At 51.7% G+C, this 15,120-nt stretch overlaps 1 protein-coding gene across 1 annotated transcript; it reads right to left on the bottom strand.

The window, feature by feature from the left end:
* Positions 1 to 13,278: 13,278 nt before the first annotated feature.
* On the bottom strand, positions 13,279 to 14,568 carry LOC109747642 (uncharacterized). The gene is made up of 2 exons (XM_020306673.1): positions 13,968 to 14,568; positions 13,279 to 13,829 (listed from the first exon to the last, which is right to left on the bottom strand). Exons 1-2 carry the CDS (start codon positions 14,566 to 14,568, stop codon positions 13,279 to 13,281), a joined length of 1,152 nt encoding a protein of 383 aa, XP_020162262.1.
* Between the last annotated feature and the right edge of the window lie 552 nt (positions 14,569 to 15,120).

Consider the following 15,120-nt stretch of genomic DNA (forward strand, 5'->3'; position numbering starts at 1 on the left):
TAAATCACCCAACCGCGTAAGGAAAGCAAAATGAAGGAACAGAACACCGGTATGACGGAAACTAGGGCGGCAAGAGTGGAACAAAACACCGGGCATAAGGTCGAGCCTTCCACCCTTTACCAAGTATATAGATGCATTAATTAAATAAGATATATTGTGATATCCCAACATAAACATAATCCAACATGGAGCAATCTTCATCTTCACCTACAACTAGCAACGCTATAAGAGGGGCTGAGCAAAAGCGGTAACTTAGCCAAACAACGGTTTTCTAGGAAGGGTTAAAAGGTTAGAGGTTCATGGCAATTTGGGAGGTTTGATAAGCAAGTGGTAGGTAGCGCGACATAGCAATAGAGCGAACAACTAGCAAGCAAAGATAGAAGTGATTTCGAGGGTATGATCATCTTGCCTGAGATCCCACAAGGAAGAAGAACGAGTCCATGAAGAAGACAAACGGATGTAGTCGAACAAATCCTCACAACTTTGGAACGAAACCGAAGCTAACGGGAGAAGCAAACCGGAAAGAAACAAACAACATAGTAAACAACCATCACATAAACATGGCATGATGCAAAATCAAGTATGATGCATGTCCGGTTTACTGATGCATGGCATGGCAAAGTGCAACAAACAATACTACAAATTAAGTGGAGCTCAATATGCCACGAGTTGCATATTGATGAAACACCACAACAATTATTTAGTTCTCTCTCATTTATGTACCCAACAATGTTAAATGTTGATTAACATGGCAAGAGGTGAGACATAAGTAAACTACACATATTAGGCAATTTAAATGACGCCGGAACGACAAACAACAATTCCGATAACTCCTCATGTCAATTAGCAATTTAATACAAACACAATTTTAAACATTTGAATGTTGTTATCATGATGCGGATGACAATGCAAGTTTTAAGCAATCTTATGAAAATGTTGACATGAGCATGTTATGAAGCATTTGTCACCGTGGTGGAAGAAAGGGGTGCCACGGCAACGAATCCGAAAATGGTGCCATGGCAACATATCGATTCCGGTAGCTCGTAGAGATACCGGCGCAAAAGAGAATTGTGCGGATGTGTGGAACACGCAATAGATGGTGGGGTGCTCCCGGTAACCGGGTTCCCACGGTTCGACGGCATGGCAAGGAAACGAGTGACAGCGTGCGACGAATAAGTCGGGCACGGTGCAAACGCAAGCAACTCAAACAACACATGCTTTCGTTCCACGGACGTCGTCTGGGGTTATACCTTCGAGGCGTGACTTTTTGGAACGGATCAAGTTCGTAGAGGAAGTAATTGTACACGGCGACGGTATTAGAAGTAGTGGTTCACATCTCGCAATCGTGCAAACTCCGTAGATGTTCGAGGTCGTCGGTACAGGTACTTGACGCAATCCATGCAAACGGTGCTTGTTCGGGCATCGGTCTTGACGAAGGTGTACTTGGCCAACGTAGTGGTACTCGACGTCTTGTCGAACCCAAGCGACGGTAGTCGTACACGACGCGTTGTGGAAGTAGTTGAACTCGCGAGTCTTCGCGGCGACGGTAGTCGTACACGTATTGACGAGGTACTTGACGTTTCAGTGTGTAGTCGTTCGAGCATCCGTGTGGTCTTGCCGATTCCAAGGTTCTCGGTGGAGGCCATGGCACTCCCTGGTGGCACCGAGGTGGTCTAGCAGCAGCAGCAAGGGCGTCTGGGAGGTGATGGCCGTGGCGGGACTTGGCGCACGGAGGAGGTTCGAGGCGGCAGCGTTGAGGAGGAACACCGGCGACGCGGCTGCGGGCACCAAGAGGCATGGCTCCGACGGACAGAGCCGGAGACGAGGTAGAGGAGGGCGGAGAGGGACTCGGCGGGACGGCCTGAACCTGCTGCTGATGGCGCTCGTGGCCATGGGACGCGGAAGCCGAGGTCGAAGGCGAGGTGTGGTGGAGGTCCGAGCGCGGCGTGTCTCCGGCGGTCGAGGCCGAATGGAGGGAGGAGGCAGAGGTAGCGGCAGCCGGAGGTGCGCGGCGTGGTTCCTCTAGTCCATGGCAGGAGGCCATGGCGGCGGTCGATGGAGGAAGGCAAGGCGACACGACGGCGAAGGGGCATGGCTCCGGCGGAGCTGTTCGCTGGCGGCGGCCGGAGGCAGAGGCGGGGAGGCGCGAGGAAGGAGGGGCCTGCATGGGCGCGCGCACAGGGCGGCGGCCTGCTGGACGACGGGAACTCGCGGGCACGCCAACGGCAGAGGACGGCGCGCGGGGCTCTGCTCCTCTCTGCGTGGATGGCAGCGCGAGAGGAGGACGATGGGAGAGGGGATCGGGCGCAGGGAGACCCTGACTCGATGCGTGCGTGCGGCGGCGGGCAGAGGGAACGAGAGGGAGAGGGGAGAGGAGGGAGAGATGGGCTAGGGTTAAGAAGCTGGTGAGGGCGGCTGGGCCTTAGAGGCTGGCCCAGTGGAGAGGGAAAATTGACCAGAGGCCTGGCCTAGTGTCATGCGGCTGCTGGGCTTCTCTTCTCCCTCTCTCTTATTTCTTTTTAGCAGAAAAGTAATAGAGAGAAGAAAAAGAAAGATAGGGTTAGGGAAAGAATTTGCACATGCGGGTAATTTTCCCGGACTCACAAAAATATGCTCGTTCCAAGAAAAACGGAGTGGGTAAGATTGCACGGTTTAAAATCAAATGGTTTGAACAAGGAGTAGGATTACGAAGTGACCAAAAATGTTGAACATTTAGGAAGGGCCTCGATAAGAGGGAAAAGAATTGTTGGCCAAGCTTGGAGGTGAAACTTGAAGTGGAAAAAGGCATGGGAATTATTTTGCAAGTGTGTTCCGGTTAATTCCAAACTAATGGAATATTTATAATAGCTCCATAAATATTAGGACGATATGTTATAAAGAGAAATCACCATGTGAATTCCCTCGATTTAAATGGATCGAAGATCCATGCAATTTACTTGGTTGAGTTTTTTTTTAATTAATGACATGATGCAATGCAAAAATGAAAGAGCAAGCACAAAAGAAACACGTGGTGATCATGAAAATAAGGAAGTCTTCTGAAGCGTCGGTCTCGGGGCGTTACACAGGGCCGCTGACCATCATCACCGTCCCCTCTGACAAGAAAGACATGCTCATCTGCGCCAACCAACTCTACCGAGAGGCAGTTGCAGCAACTGCCGCCAAGGCACTCGCTCTTGCCGCTGAAGCCCAGGGAAGGAAGAAGGCCGGCAAGACATCTTTCGGCAAGACCCCTTCCGGCGAGACCTCTTCCGGCAAGGCCTCTTGCACCCACTCTAGCGAGCGCGCCTCTTTGGAGTGCTGCGCCCCCGTTGAGGACGTGCCAGAGAGTTCCACCGGCAAGAGCAAGAAGTCGAAGGCTGCACCACCAGAAACCAAGAAGGTGTCCGTCAAGGAGGACGGCACGGGCGGGGCTTTCACTATAAGTTCCACCCTCGACAGCAAATAGGAAAGCGCGCTCGTCGCCTTCTTGCGGGCGAATGTCGATGTGTTTGCATGGCAAGTGTCCGACATCCTCGGTGTTCCCAGGGAGGTGATTGAGCACCATCTTGTTATCTGTCCTCATGCGCGGCCCGTCAAGCAGAAGGTCAGGAAGCAAGCTTTGGAGCGACAAGAGTTCATTATCAAGGAGATCAGGAAGTTAGAGGCGGCGGGCCTGGTTAGAGGAGTGCTCCACCCTACGTGGCTGGCCAATCCAGTAGTCACTACTAGGAAAAGGGCTATAGACAATATGCACACTAATGGCGCACTAGACATGCGGTGCGCCACTACTATATAGCAGTGGCGCACCGTGTGCTGGTGCGCCATTAGTGTGATAGACACTAATGGCGCACCACAACTATGGTGCGCCACTACTAACAATTTTTTTTCTTTTTTCCAAAAATTCTAATGGCGCACCGTGTGCTGGTGCGCCATTAGTGTCTATCACACTAATGGCGCACCACAACCATGGTGCGCCACTACTAACAATTTTTTTTCTTTTTTCCAAAAATACTAATGGCGCACCGGGGGGCAGTGCGCCATTACTAGTTTTAACTAGTAATGGCGCACCAGTCACCCCGTGCGCCACTACTATCATTTTTTTGTTTTTTTGCAAAACTACTAATGGCGCACCGCTAGCTGGTGCGCCATTAGTAACCAGGGTTACTAATGGCGCATTTGTTGGTGGTGCGCCATTAGTAACCTGGGACCAGCTAGATATTTTGGACAGCCACCTACACACTCACTTTCCCCACTTCATTCTCTCCACCTCCTCCTCCAAGCTTGTCTCGGGTGCCTCCTCCTCCTCACCTCATTTGCACCATAGATTCATCCAAATTAAGTGGTTAAATTACCTTTTTTTGATAGGTAAGTAAGGGGAAAGCTTTCTTGATGTTGTAGATCTACTTTTTTCTCCCTCCAACAACGTGCACATGCACTTTTTATGGCCTAGCTAGATCTATGTATGTTTGTGGTGTTGCATATGTTTGTGGTGTTGCATATATGTTTGTGTTTGCAGGTACCGGTATTTGAAATGCGATAGTTGCCAATATTTTGCCAGAATGTTGATTCATTTCCGTTTCGGCGAGAATTTTGGCACTATGCATTCTTTTTGGTCCTATTTTTAGGCAAAGTCATGCCAAATTTTTTCTTGGTTCTAAAATATCGTTTTGCTCTACCCCGCAGGCGACCATGGTCCGCACGATGACCGAAGGCATCGTGAATAGGTTTTTGAGCTCCGCGAAGGCGGAGATGCTTCAAAATAACGAGACGGAGATAAGATGTTCATGTCGAAGATGCAAGCTGAGGAGCCTTATGGACTCGGATTCCGTACAGGTGCGGGACCACCTGCTCTTGCGTGGTTTCATGGATGGCTATCGGTGGCAAGGTGATGAAGATGATTATGAAGTCGTCCATGGGGCCGGCTAACAAGAAATGAGGAAGGGCAGCAAGACAACCGCGGCGAGGGCGGGCGAGAAGACGAAGAATCTCCAGGGCATGATCACGAAGTAGATGCAGTACACAGTCATCATGTAGAAGATGCCGGACATGATGATGAGGAAGATGCCGGAGCAGACGAAGGGCATGATCATGAAGATGAAGATGCCGGAGCAGACGACGATGGACCATCGATGGGCTGGGTGCAGGACCCTCATATTCAAGAGCCGCTTCTCAAGCAGACGGATAACGCAAGAGCTGCCGCCCGAGAGAAAGCCAAGCTGGATCAGCTGGAGATAGACGCGGTTACTCCATTGTATGAAGGATGCAGGCCCGAGGATACCCGCCTGAAAGTAACGCTCATGGCTCTGGAGATGAAGGTAAAACACAAAATGACCGACGCATGCTTCGACGAGAACATGTCATTCTGGCACGAACGTCTTCCCAAGGGGAACAAGTGCCCGACCAGTTTCGAGGAGGCGAAGAAAATCGTGGGTCCTCTGGATTTACCGCATGTGAAATACCATGTGTGCATGAACAATTGCATCATTTATCGGGACGAGCACGCGGAGTCTACCATATGTCCGGTGTGCGGCGTCACTCGATACAAGAAGAGGAAGAAAGCTCCTTGAAAAGTGGTGTGGTACTTTCCGATCACTCCTCGTCTGCAGCGGTATTTCGCGGACCCTAAGGTAGCAAAGCTCTTGCGTTGGCACGCGGATAGGGAGGAGAAGAAGCGAGAAGATGACGCAAATGATCCGGAGATAAATAAAAAAGACAAGATGCTGAGTCACCCTAAGGATGGGAGCCAGTGGCAAGCGTTGAACTTTGAACACCCAGAATTTGGGAACGATCCAAGGAACATCGTGCTGGGCACGAGCACTGATGGAGTCAATCCGTTTGGCAGCCAGAGAAGCACACATAGCACCTGGCCTGTGTTTGTGTGGATGTACAACCTTCCCCCTGGTTGTGGATGAAGAGGAAGTACATTCACATGAGTATGCTAATTGAAGGGCCGAAACAACCAGGGAACGACATCAATTTGTATCTGGGGCTGCTGAAAGAGGAGCTAGACACGCTGTGGAAAATGCCAGCCAATACGTTGGACGCCGCAGGGAAAGAATATTTCCCTATGAGAGCCGCACTGCTCACGATGGTGCACGACTATCTCGGTTACGGATATCTCGCGGGGCAGGTGGTCCACGGATTTTCTAGATGCGTCAGGTGCATGGATGACACAACGTATCGCCAGCTAGATAGAGATCTCGGGTCTTCGAAAACCGTGTTCATGGGACATCGAAGGTGGCTTCGCGACGATGACCCATGGAGAAAACGCAAGGATCTGTTCGATGGTGAAAAATCCTTCGATCAGCGAAGATGACTACAAGGAGTTCAAGATCAAGTGCGAGAGCGGCGCATCCGAGGAATCAAGTCAGTGGGGGAAAGAGATGCGGGACTTGAACTTAGGGGTCCACAAACTCGGTCCCGGCAGTTACAGAGTGGCGGAACCTATATGGGACAAGGAGGACGTGGAGCGTGCCGAGCAAGGCCTACCGCCCCGCTTTGAGAAATACCGTGAGAAGCAGACCAGGAACTATGTCAGGGCCCGGTACAAGGAGGACCCGGTAACAAAGGAGCTTACCACGGATCCGAAGACCAAGGCGCTTGAGAAAGTTCTGGTAAGGAATACACCCCCGCGTAATTAGCTACATATATGGTTGCATTCTAGTTAATGAAGCCAAATTTCTAAATGGTTCACATCCTTCCGCAGGAGACTGAAAGCAGTAGCGCGGGGTCATCTTAGAGCTCCCCAGCTTGGGACAGCACTCTAAATAGGGCGTTGAACATAATGAAAAACAAGGATAAGCTCAGTAAGCCGTCGTCAGCTGGTCGTGTGGCCGGCAAAGGCTTGTCCACAAAATGGTCGTCATACTATAATGCTGGTGGGCGAAAGGAGAAAAAGACCGGCTCGAAAAGCCAGTCGCGCGAGGTTCAAGAACTCAAGGCACAAGTGGCGCGGATTCCGGAGATTGTCCAAGAGCAAGTGCAACAACAACTGGGAACGACGCTCACCGCCATTGTGCCTAGCTTGATTGAGGGGCTGCAGGCGTGGATTGCGGGCGGCCAACAGGGGCCGCCCCCGGTTCCCAGCTTCACGGCCAGCAACTCACACAACGCGCAGGCGGCGCCATTGGTGTCTCCGGCGGAGGCGGTATTGGTGTCTCCGGCACCGGCACGGGCATTGGAGCTTAATGCACCCGGGTGTACGCCGGCCGGCACCTCGGCAGCAAGCGGCCCCTCCGTCAGTTGCACGCTCGCCATTGGCGGTGCCTCGACATTAGCCGAGCTCGACGCCATCACGGTAACTAAGCCTCTCGGCCGATGACTTCATCTCCTTGCCTTTGACTGGGCATCCCTGATGCCCTACATGTTTTCGCAGGGCGCCGCCGACGTTCCATGCACTCTCCTGCACTTCGTGGGCGGTGAGTTGATCGATGTCGCCAAGGGCAGAATCGTTCAACCGGGCAACCCCGTGTTCCACGGTAATCCGATGCCACCCACCGTGTATAGGGTTGAACTGGTTCGGATGCTGCTAGGCTGCGACGAGTTGTTACCTCCGATTCGACCCGCTTGGGCCGACGAAGATGATGTGATGACCCTCAGCGCCTGCGTAAGCTGGCCCCTGCTTTGGTCGAAGAGCCAGATTCGTTTGGGGGCGGGGGACACCACCCCAAAGACAACACCGCCAGTCGTGCCGGCGCCAAGCCATGGCAAGACCGCCGCAATGCTACCGGACATGCCGGACATCCCTATGGCACAGGATCCGGACATGCATATGGCACAGGATCCGGACGACGACGACAACGACACGGTACATTTACCAATGTCGATAAGTACTTTGCCGAACATGGGAACGGTGACGAATTCTTCGGGCCTCCTTCTCAAGAACCCAACCCTGAAAAAGACGACCGCGATCGAGCTAGTACCGCGGAGAAACCCAATTGCAACAGGCGTCGTCTGGCGTTCAGTTCTCAGGAGACGCCTCCAGCTGCCGCCTTCACCAAGCCTCAGATAGCCGAGGTGCGGAATATTATCAGCCCCAACACACTCAAGAAGGCAGTCTCTGAGCAGAACTCGATCCCATTACAGGAGATGAGGAAGAAGGGATGGAAACGAAAGAATAACAAGGGCGGTGCGAGCCAGCCGGCACCGAGTACGATCCGTGCTCAGGACGGGCCACCTTCACCTAGGGATATCTCGAGGAGGGTGCATGTGGCGGGTAGGCCGATGCTACCGACTAATCCGCTCAATGCTGCAACCGGTGCTATGCGGAGTCTGCATGACAGTGTTCTTTCTTTGGAGAAGCGGCGTCTCTCCGAGAATGATGTGGCATACCTGATTTTCGTGGCCAAGGTGCCAGAGGGCAAGGGCTTTGTGGATAGCGCCATCGGGGGTACGATCGTCCTGCGGTTTGATGGCATCTTCTCTATGTTTAACCTTCATCCGCTGCACTACACCTTCGTTCGGCTATTTTCGCTGAGTATGGAGATGCGGATCATTAGAGACAAGACCCCGGACATCGTGATAGTCGACCCCTTCTACATGCGTGCCAAGATCTTGGGTAGCGCTGGGGACCGGCAAGTCGCGAGTTCATACCTCGAAGGCGTCATTCTGGCAAACCCAAATAAGGATAACTTCCTCATGCCTTACTTTCCCGAGTATGTCATCCCCTCACCGCCCCGTAACATATGATTTCTTAGATTCAATCGTTCTTTTTTTTTCTTACATTCCGTGTTTTGTGAAGTGACACACATTGCACACTCATCCTCTTAAGCCCGAAATATTCCATGGCCACGTATTTCGACCCGGACCATCAGTCGAAGATAGACTACACAAATATTAAGAAAGTTCTTGATGATGTTCTCCCCGGCTACGCCAGATCTGGAGGCACCTTCAGCAGGCCAGTTCGTAAGTACCGCAAGCACATCTTCAGCCACAATACGACGTTCTCCTGCGTCAAGCAGCCGCCTGGCGGTCAGAAGGATGCCTACTACGCCCTCCATCACATGCGGGCGATTGTACGGGACCATAATCACGTTCTGCTACCAAATAATCTCAAAGATTGGGCCGCACGCTTGTCGGCAATCCAGGACGCGGACATCAGACAAGAATTCTTTCGCATCCAGTCGGAGTTTGCGGAAATCATCCATCAAGATGTCCTTCGTACCTCGGGGCAGTTCTATCTCAGACATCAACCGTCCAACAGTGAGATAGAAACAACGCTACAAATGCAGGCTGACAACGCCCGCGATTTCATGACCATCACGAAAGACGGCGGCTTCATCCATGCTCCGGTCCCTGAGTCGAGTCGAAAGTAGTGATGCTATGTAGTTCTGAAATGTCGATTGGCTCAGGTTGTAATATTAAACTTTAATGAACTTGTATGTCTCTTTGGTTTGGACAATCGTTCAACTTATATGTAATCGATGCTATTTATTAGTAGGACCATGAATCGTGCTATTAATGTGTTGCTTTTCTCTTCCGATCCTTTTGTTGCATACTTATATATTGCTTATGTATTGTCTGTGAATTGCTACTAACGTTTTGTTTGGCTAGTGCATATATAGAGATGCCGTTGTATGTCGTGTACAAGGGTAAGGTTCCCGGAGTCTACGACGACTGGGAGGAGTGTCGGAGACAGGTTCACCGTTTCAGCGGTAACAGTTACAAAGGGTACACCACTAGGACGGAGGCAGAAGTTAGATACGCGTGCTATCTAGCGGAAGAGAGGAGGGAGCGGAGGAGGAACCGGATGAAGACCTGTTTCATCGCGATGATGCTAATCGTGATGACCGCAACTCTCTTCTATGTGATGGTAGTTTAGATGATCGATATCGACTTGTAATGTGAAGACAAACTCGCTACTCGCGGTTTCGAGACTTGTAATGTTATAACTTTGTTCGGTATTTGAAATTCGGAGACTAATATGATGAATTGTATTCGGAGACTAATCTTCTATTGTATTCGATAAATCTGCTGTTTATATGTTGTGCTCTCTATATTATGTGCAGTAATATGTTTTGTAACCTATGCAAATATCATAAAAGAAAAAAAAATCCCTAATATTCATACTAATGGCGCACCACTCAGCACACTAATGGCGCACTGCAGAAAGGACACTAATGGCGCATCACCCCCTAGTGCGCCATTAGTATGCCAAGGCACATGGGTAAATATGGCCCCTGGGAGGCATACTAATGGCGCACGGTGGGCTATACTAATGGCGCACTGCATGGTGCGCCATTAGTATACCAGATACTAATGGCGCACCAGGGGTGCGCCATTAGTATTTAATTCTAATGGCATGGTGCTAGTGGCGCACCAGTAGTGCGCCATTAGTAGGCGAAACTGGTGCGCCACTAGCAGGCCTTTTCCTAGTAGTGAGTGGTGCGTAAGGCAAATGGGAAATGGAGGCTGTGTATTGACTACACAGATATCAATAAAGCCTGTCCAAAGGATCCTTTCCCTTTGCCACGCATCGACCAGATTGTGGACTCCACTGCCGGGTGTGACCTGCTGTCATTCCTCCATGCTTATTCATGATACCACCAGATCTTCATGATGAAGGAAGATGAAGAAAAAACCGCGTTCATCACCCCATGTGGTACGTACTGTTTTGTACAAATACCTTTCGGGTTGAAGAGCGCTGGTTCAACGTTTGCCCGAGCAGTCCAGATTGGTTTTGAGCCCCAACTACATAGAAATATGGAAGCTTATATGGATGACATAGTGCTCAAAACCAAGGACAGGGCCACGCTCGTGCAACATTTAGAAGAAACATTTGCAAATCTACGCAAGATCAACCTCAAGCTCAACCCAAAGAAGTGTGTGTTCGGTGTCCCCTCCGGCAAACTTCTTGGGTTCTTTGTGTCTCAGCGCGGGATCGAAACAAATCTCGACAAGATCAAGGCAATCGAGCAAATTGAGGCGCCAAAACGGGTCAATGACGTCCTTAGGCTCGCCGGCTGCGTTGCTGCCCTGAGTAGGTTCATCTCCAAATCTGCTGAGCGCGCCCTCCCCTTTTTCAAAGTTTTGAAAAAGGCGGGTCTAGTGAAGTGGACTCCGGAGGCAGAGGCAGCGTTGCAAGATTTGGAGAGCTACCTCTCCTCCACGCCAATACTAGTCACGCCTAAACCACATGAGCCGTTGCTGCTGTACTTAGCAGCAACGAATCAAGTGGTCAGTTCTGCACTGGTGGCGCAGAGGGAACTTGAGGAAGAAGCAGCAGTAGCAGCAGAGCCGTCGGATGGCGGGCCGGGGCCCTCCCCGGCAGAGCCTGACGCTGGCAAGGCAGAACCCCTGGCAAGGCCCGGTCCCGGCAAGATAGAGTCTGAGCAGATGGGCGAAGTGGAACAGAAGAAGAAGGTGGTGCAGCACCCCGTTTATTTTGTCAGTTCCCTCTTGCAGGGGGCTAGATCAAGATATTCTGGTATGTAGAAGCTACTTTTCAGCCTCCTCATGGCCTCGAGAAAGATGCGTCACTATTTCCAAGCGCATGAGATCACCATCGTCACCCGCCTCCCTTTGCAACAGATTTTGCACAACCCAGATGCGACAGGGATGATTGTGGAGTGGGCATTGGAGCTGTCGAGCTTTGGCCTCAAGTTTGAAAGTACTTCAACTATCAAGAGTCGAGCCTTGGCAGAATTCATAGCGGAATGGACCGCAACGCCCGACGAAGAGGTTCAAAAAACCACCCTTCCCGGCAAGGAGACCTGCCGCAATTGGGTTATGTACTTTGATGGTGCTTTCTCACTGCAAGGTGCTGGTGACAGCGTGCTACTCGTCGCGCCCACCGGAGAGCACCTCAAGTACGTAGTCCAGATGCACTTTCCCCGGGAAAAATCAATGAACAACACGGCGGAGTACGAGGGATTGCTTGCCAGTCTCAGGATCGCGACAGACCTCGGAATCAAGAAGCTCATCATTAGAAGTGATTCGCAGCTCGTCGTTAAGCAAGTCAACACGGATTACCAGAGCCCGTTGATGGAAGCCTACGTGGATGAAGTGAGGAAGTTGGAAGAGCGTTTTGACGGATTGCAAGCAGGGCATGTTCCTTGAGCGAAGAACGACATTACTGACAACCTGTCGAAGCGCGCTGCCCTGAAGTTGCCTGTGGAACCAGGTACCTTTGTGCTTCAATTAACTCAATGTCTGTCGAGCCATCAATAGGATAGAACAAGCATAGGAAGACAGGCCCTGACAAGTACTTTCCCGCTGAGCTCTCAGGAGCTGCCGGCAAGGACGTTGCCAGGTGCCCCAAGCTTGCCGAAGAGCAGCAACCCCCGACGGAGCCTCGAGCTCTGACTGTAGAGGCAGCTGCCCTTGCGGCCGAAGATGTGCCTTTAGCCCTTGCCGTCGAGCCTCAGGCTCCGGCATGGGCACAACACACCGTCTGTTTCCTCCAAACAGGGGAGCTTCTTGAGGAACAAGAAGAAGCAAAGAAAGTAGCCCGTCGGTCTAGCATGTACCAGTTTGTGGATGATGCCATATACAGAAGGAGACCGAACGGCGTGAAGTTGAAGTGCATTCCTCGGGAAGACGGACTGAGGCTGTTGGCAGAGATACATGGAGGCATGTGTGGCTCCCACATAGGGTTGATAGCCCTTGCTGGCAAAGCGTTCCGGCAAGGCTTCTTCTGGCCCACCGCCCTCCAGGATGCAACTGCCCTTGTAACCAAGTGTGAAGCGTGCCAGTTCCATTCAAAGAAACTTCATCAACCAGCCCAAGCTCTTCAGACAATCCCTCTTTCCTGGCCGTTTTCGGTCTGGGGGCTCGACATACTGGCCCCTTTCCCCGCGTTGTCGGGGGCTTTGAGTACTTGTATGTCGCGATCGACAAGTTCACAAAGTGGCCAGAAGTGGAACCAGTGAGAAAGGTGACATCACAGTCAGCCGTCAAGTTCTTCAAGGGGCTAGTCTGCCGTTTTGGTGTGCCCAACAGAGTCATCACCGACAACGACACGCAGTTCACGAGCCACACCTTCAGGCCACCTCCACCGCGCGATCCCAAATGGACGTCTGTTTTGTCAGGATTCTGTCTGTTTGGGTAGGGCAATGGGGTCGTGTCCGTGCGTGTCCTGGGATGCGGTGGCCGTGCGCCCAGCGCGCAGCCGCATCCGTTTGCCCCATCCTGTCCGTCAGGGCCAAAAATGCCCATATTTTCGTCAACACTAGTTTGCATGTCCAAATATTTGTTTGAAAATTAAAATAGTTTTACAACCCAATTGAAATTGTCTTTAATAAAATAGTTTTACAACCAAATCGAAATTGTCTTGATTGAACATAAAATGAACCAATACATCTATTGGTTGCCAATGTGATCCCACACGTGCTCAACCAAGTCATTTTGAAGATTCAAATGAGTGTGCCAATCACGCATCTCATGGTGGAATTGGACAAACTGTTCAAATGTGGTCGGGTCTTGGTGCAGGGGCTCAATATTTTCACCTTGATAATCAAATCCTTGGTCGAAGATACTCTCATCACGCTCGTCCTCGACGATCATGTTGTGCATGATCACACAAGCAGTCATCACCTCCCAAAGCTTCCTTTCATCCCTTGATAGTGCAGGGTTTCGAACGATACCCCACCGGGATTGAAGCACACCAAAAGCACGTTCCACATCCTTTCTAGCACTCTCTTGCATTTGGGCAAATCTCTTTCTCTTCTCACCTTGGGGTTTCGAGATTGTCTTCACAAAAGTTGACCACTGAGGATATATACCATCAACTAGATAGTATCCCTTGTTGTACTGGTGGCCGTTGATCTCAAAGTTGACAGGTGGGGAGTGGCCTTCTGCAAGCCTTGCGAAGACTGGAGAACGCTGCAGCACGTTGATATCATTGTGAGAACCTGCCATGCCGAAGAAAGAATGCCATATCCAAAGATCCTGCAAAGCCATCGCTTCTAATATGACAGTGCACGCCTTGACATGCCCCTTCTACTGGCCCTGCCAAGCAAATGGACAGTTCTTCCACTCCCAGTGCATACAATCTATGCTGCCAAGCATGCCTGGAAAGCCTCTAGCTGCGTTGGTCGCCAACAATCTCTCTGTATTAGCGGCAGTTGGCTGCCTCAAGTACTCTGGGCCGAACACCTCGATCACAGACTGACAGAACTTGTACATTGACATCAGACATGTTGTCTCACTCATACGCACATACTCATCCACCAGATCGCCTGGAATTCCATATGCAAGCATGCGGATGGCCGCGGTGCATTTCTGGTAAGAGGAGAATCCAAGCTTGCCAAGGGAATCCGTCTTGCACTCGAAGTATGGGTCATGAGCAACCACTCCCTCTCGGATACGATTGAACAGATGCCTTGCCATACGAAAACGGCGCCGAAATTTATCCGGCTTGAAAAGCGGGGTGTTCGCAAAGTAATCGACATAGAGCAGGGCGTGGCCTCTCTCCCTGTTGCAGTTCAGGTTGGGAGCATGGCCAGGGACTGGCCCCCTGTACCGAGGAAGCTGCCATTGAATGTGGTCGTGAACGACCAGTGCAGCCACCACAAGATCTTCATCATCCGACGACGAATCGTCCGATGAACAAAGGAAGTGATGGAAGAAAAACTCATCTCCACTGTCCATACCTTTCTGGGCAAAATGTCGAACACCTTGCGGTCGTGGTGGCGAAGAGGCCGCGATGATCACCTCGACGCAGCAGGGGTGGTTGCCGGCCGGCTACTGGCCGCTCTGGAGCTCTCATCGAAAGCTATCGGGGCCGCCGTGGTACGTCGCCGGCGGTCGTGTCCCCTCTGCCACCGGCAAAGACGGCGACGGCCAAACCTCCTCCGATCGACATCCAAAACTACGGCGAAAGCGCGGGCGTGGTGGCGGCCATGTTGAGACATGGTTTGGTATGGACGGCCGAGGGCTGCGCGGTGAGGAGGCGACCGGAGAATAGCGGTGGCGCCAGTGGCGGGGCGGAGCGGGGAGAGAGGGTGGAAGTGTTGGGAGCGGAGGGACTGCTAGTGTCCCCGATAGGCGTGCCACGGGGGGGACAAGGGCGTGCGTCAAGGCCGTCCGCGCGCGCCCGTTTCACCCCAAACCGAGCGCAAGTTTGGGCCGGGGATGGCTCGAAAACGGACGGAATCCGGACATTTGTCCGTTTGACACTGCGCGTTGGGCCGCGCTATTCAT

Source organism: Aegilops tauschii, chromosome 3, assembly GCF_002575655.3.
Source record: "Aegilops tauschii subsp. strangulata cultivar AL8/78 chromosome 3, Aet v6.0, whole genome shotgun sequence".
NCBI lineage: Eukaryota > Viridiplantae > Streptophyta > Magnoliopsida > Poales > Poaceae > Aegilops > Aegilops tauschii.

What these genes read in the sequence shown, in the direction of transcription:
- LOC109747642 (XM_020306673.1), bottom strand. Translation starts at nt 14,568, where the DNA reads ATGGACAGTGGAGATGAGTTTTTCTTCCATCACTTCCTTTGTTCATCG. An exon ending in CATGCTTGGCAGCATAGATT is followed by an intron (nt 13,830 to 13,967) that starts GTATGCACTGGG and finishes TCGGCATGGCAG; the next exon opens with GTTCTCACAATGATATCAAC.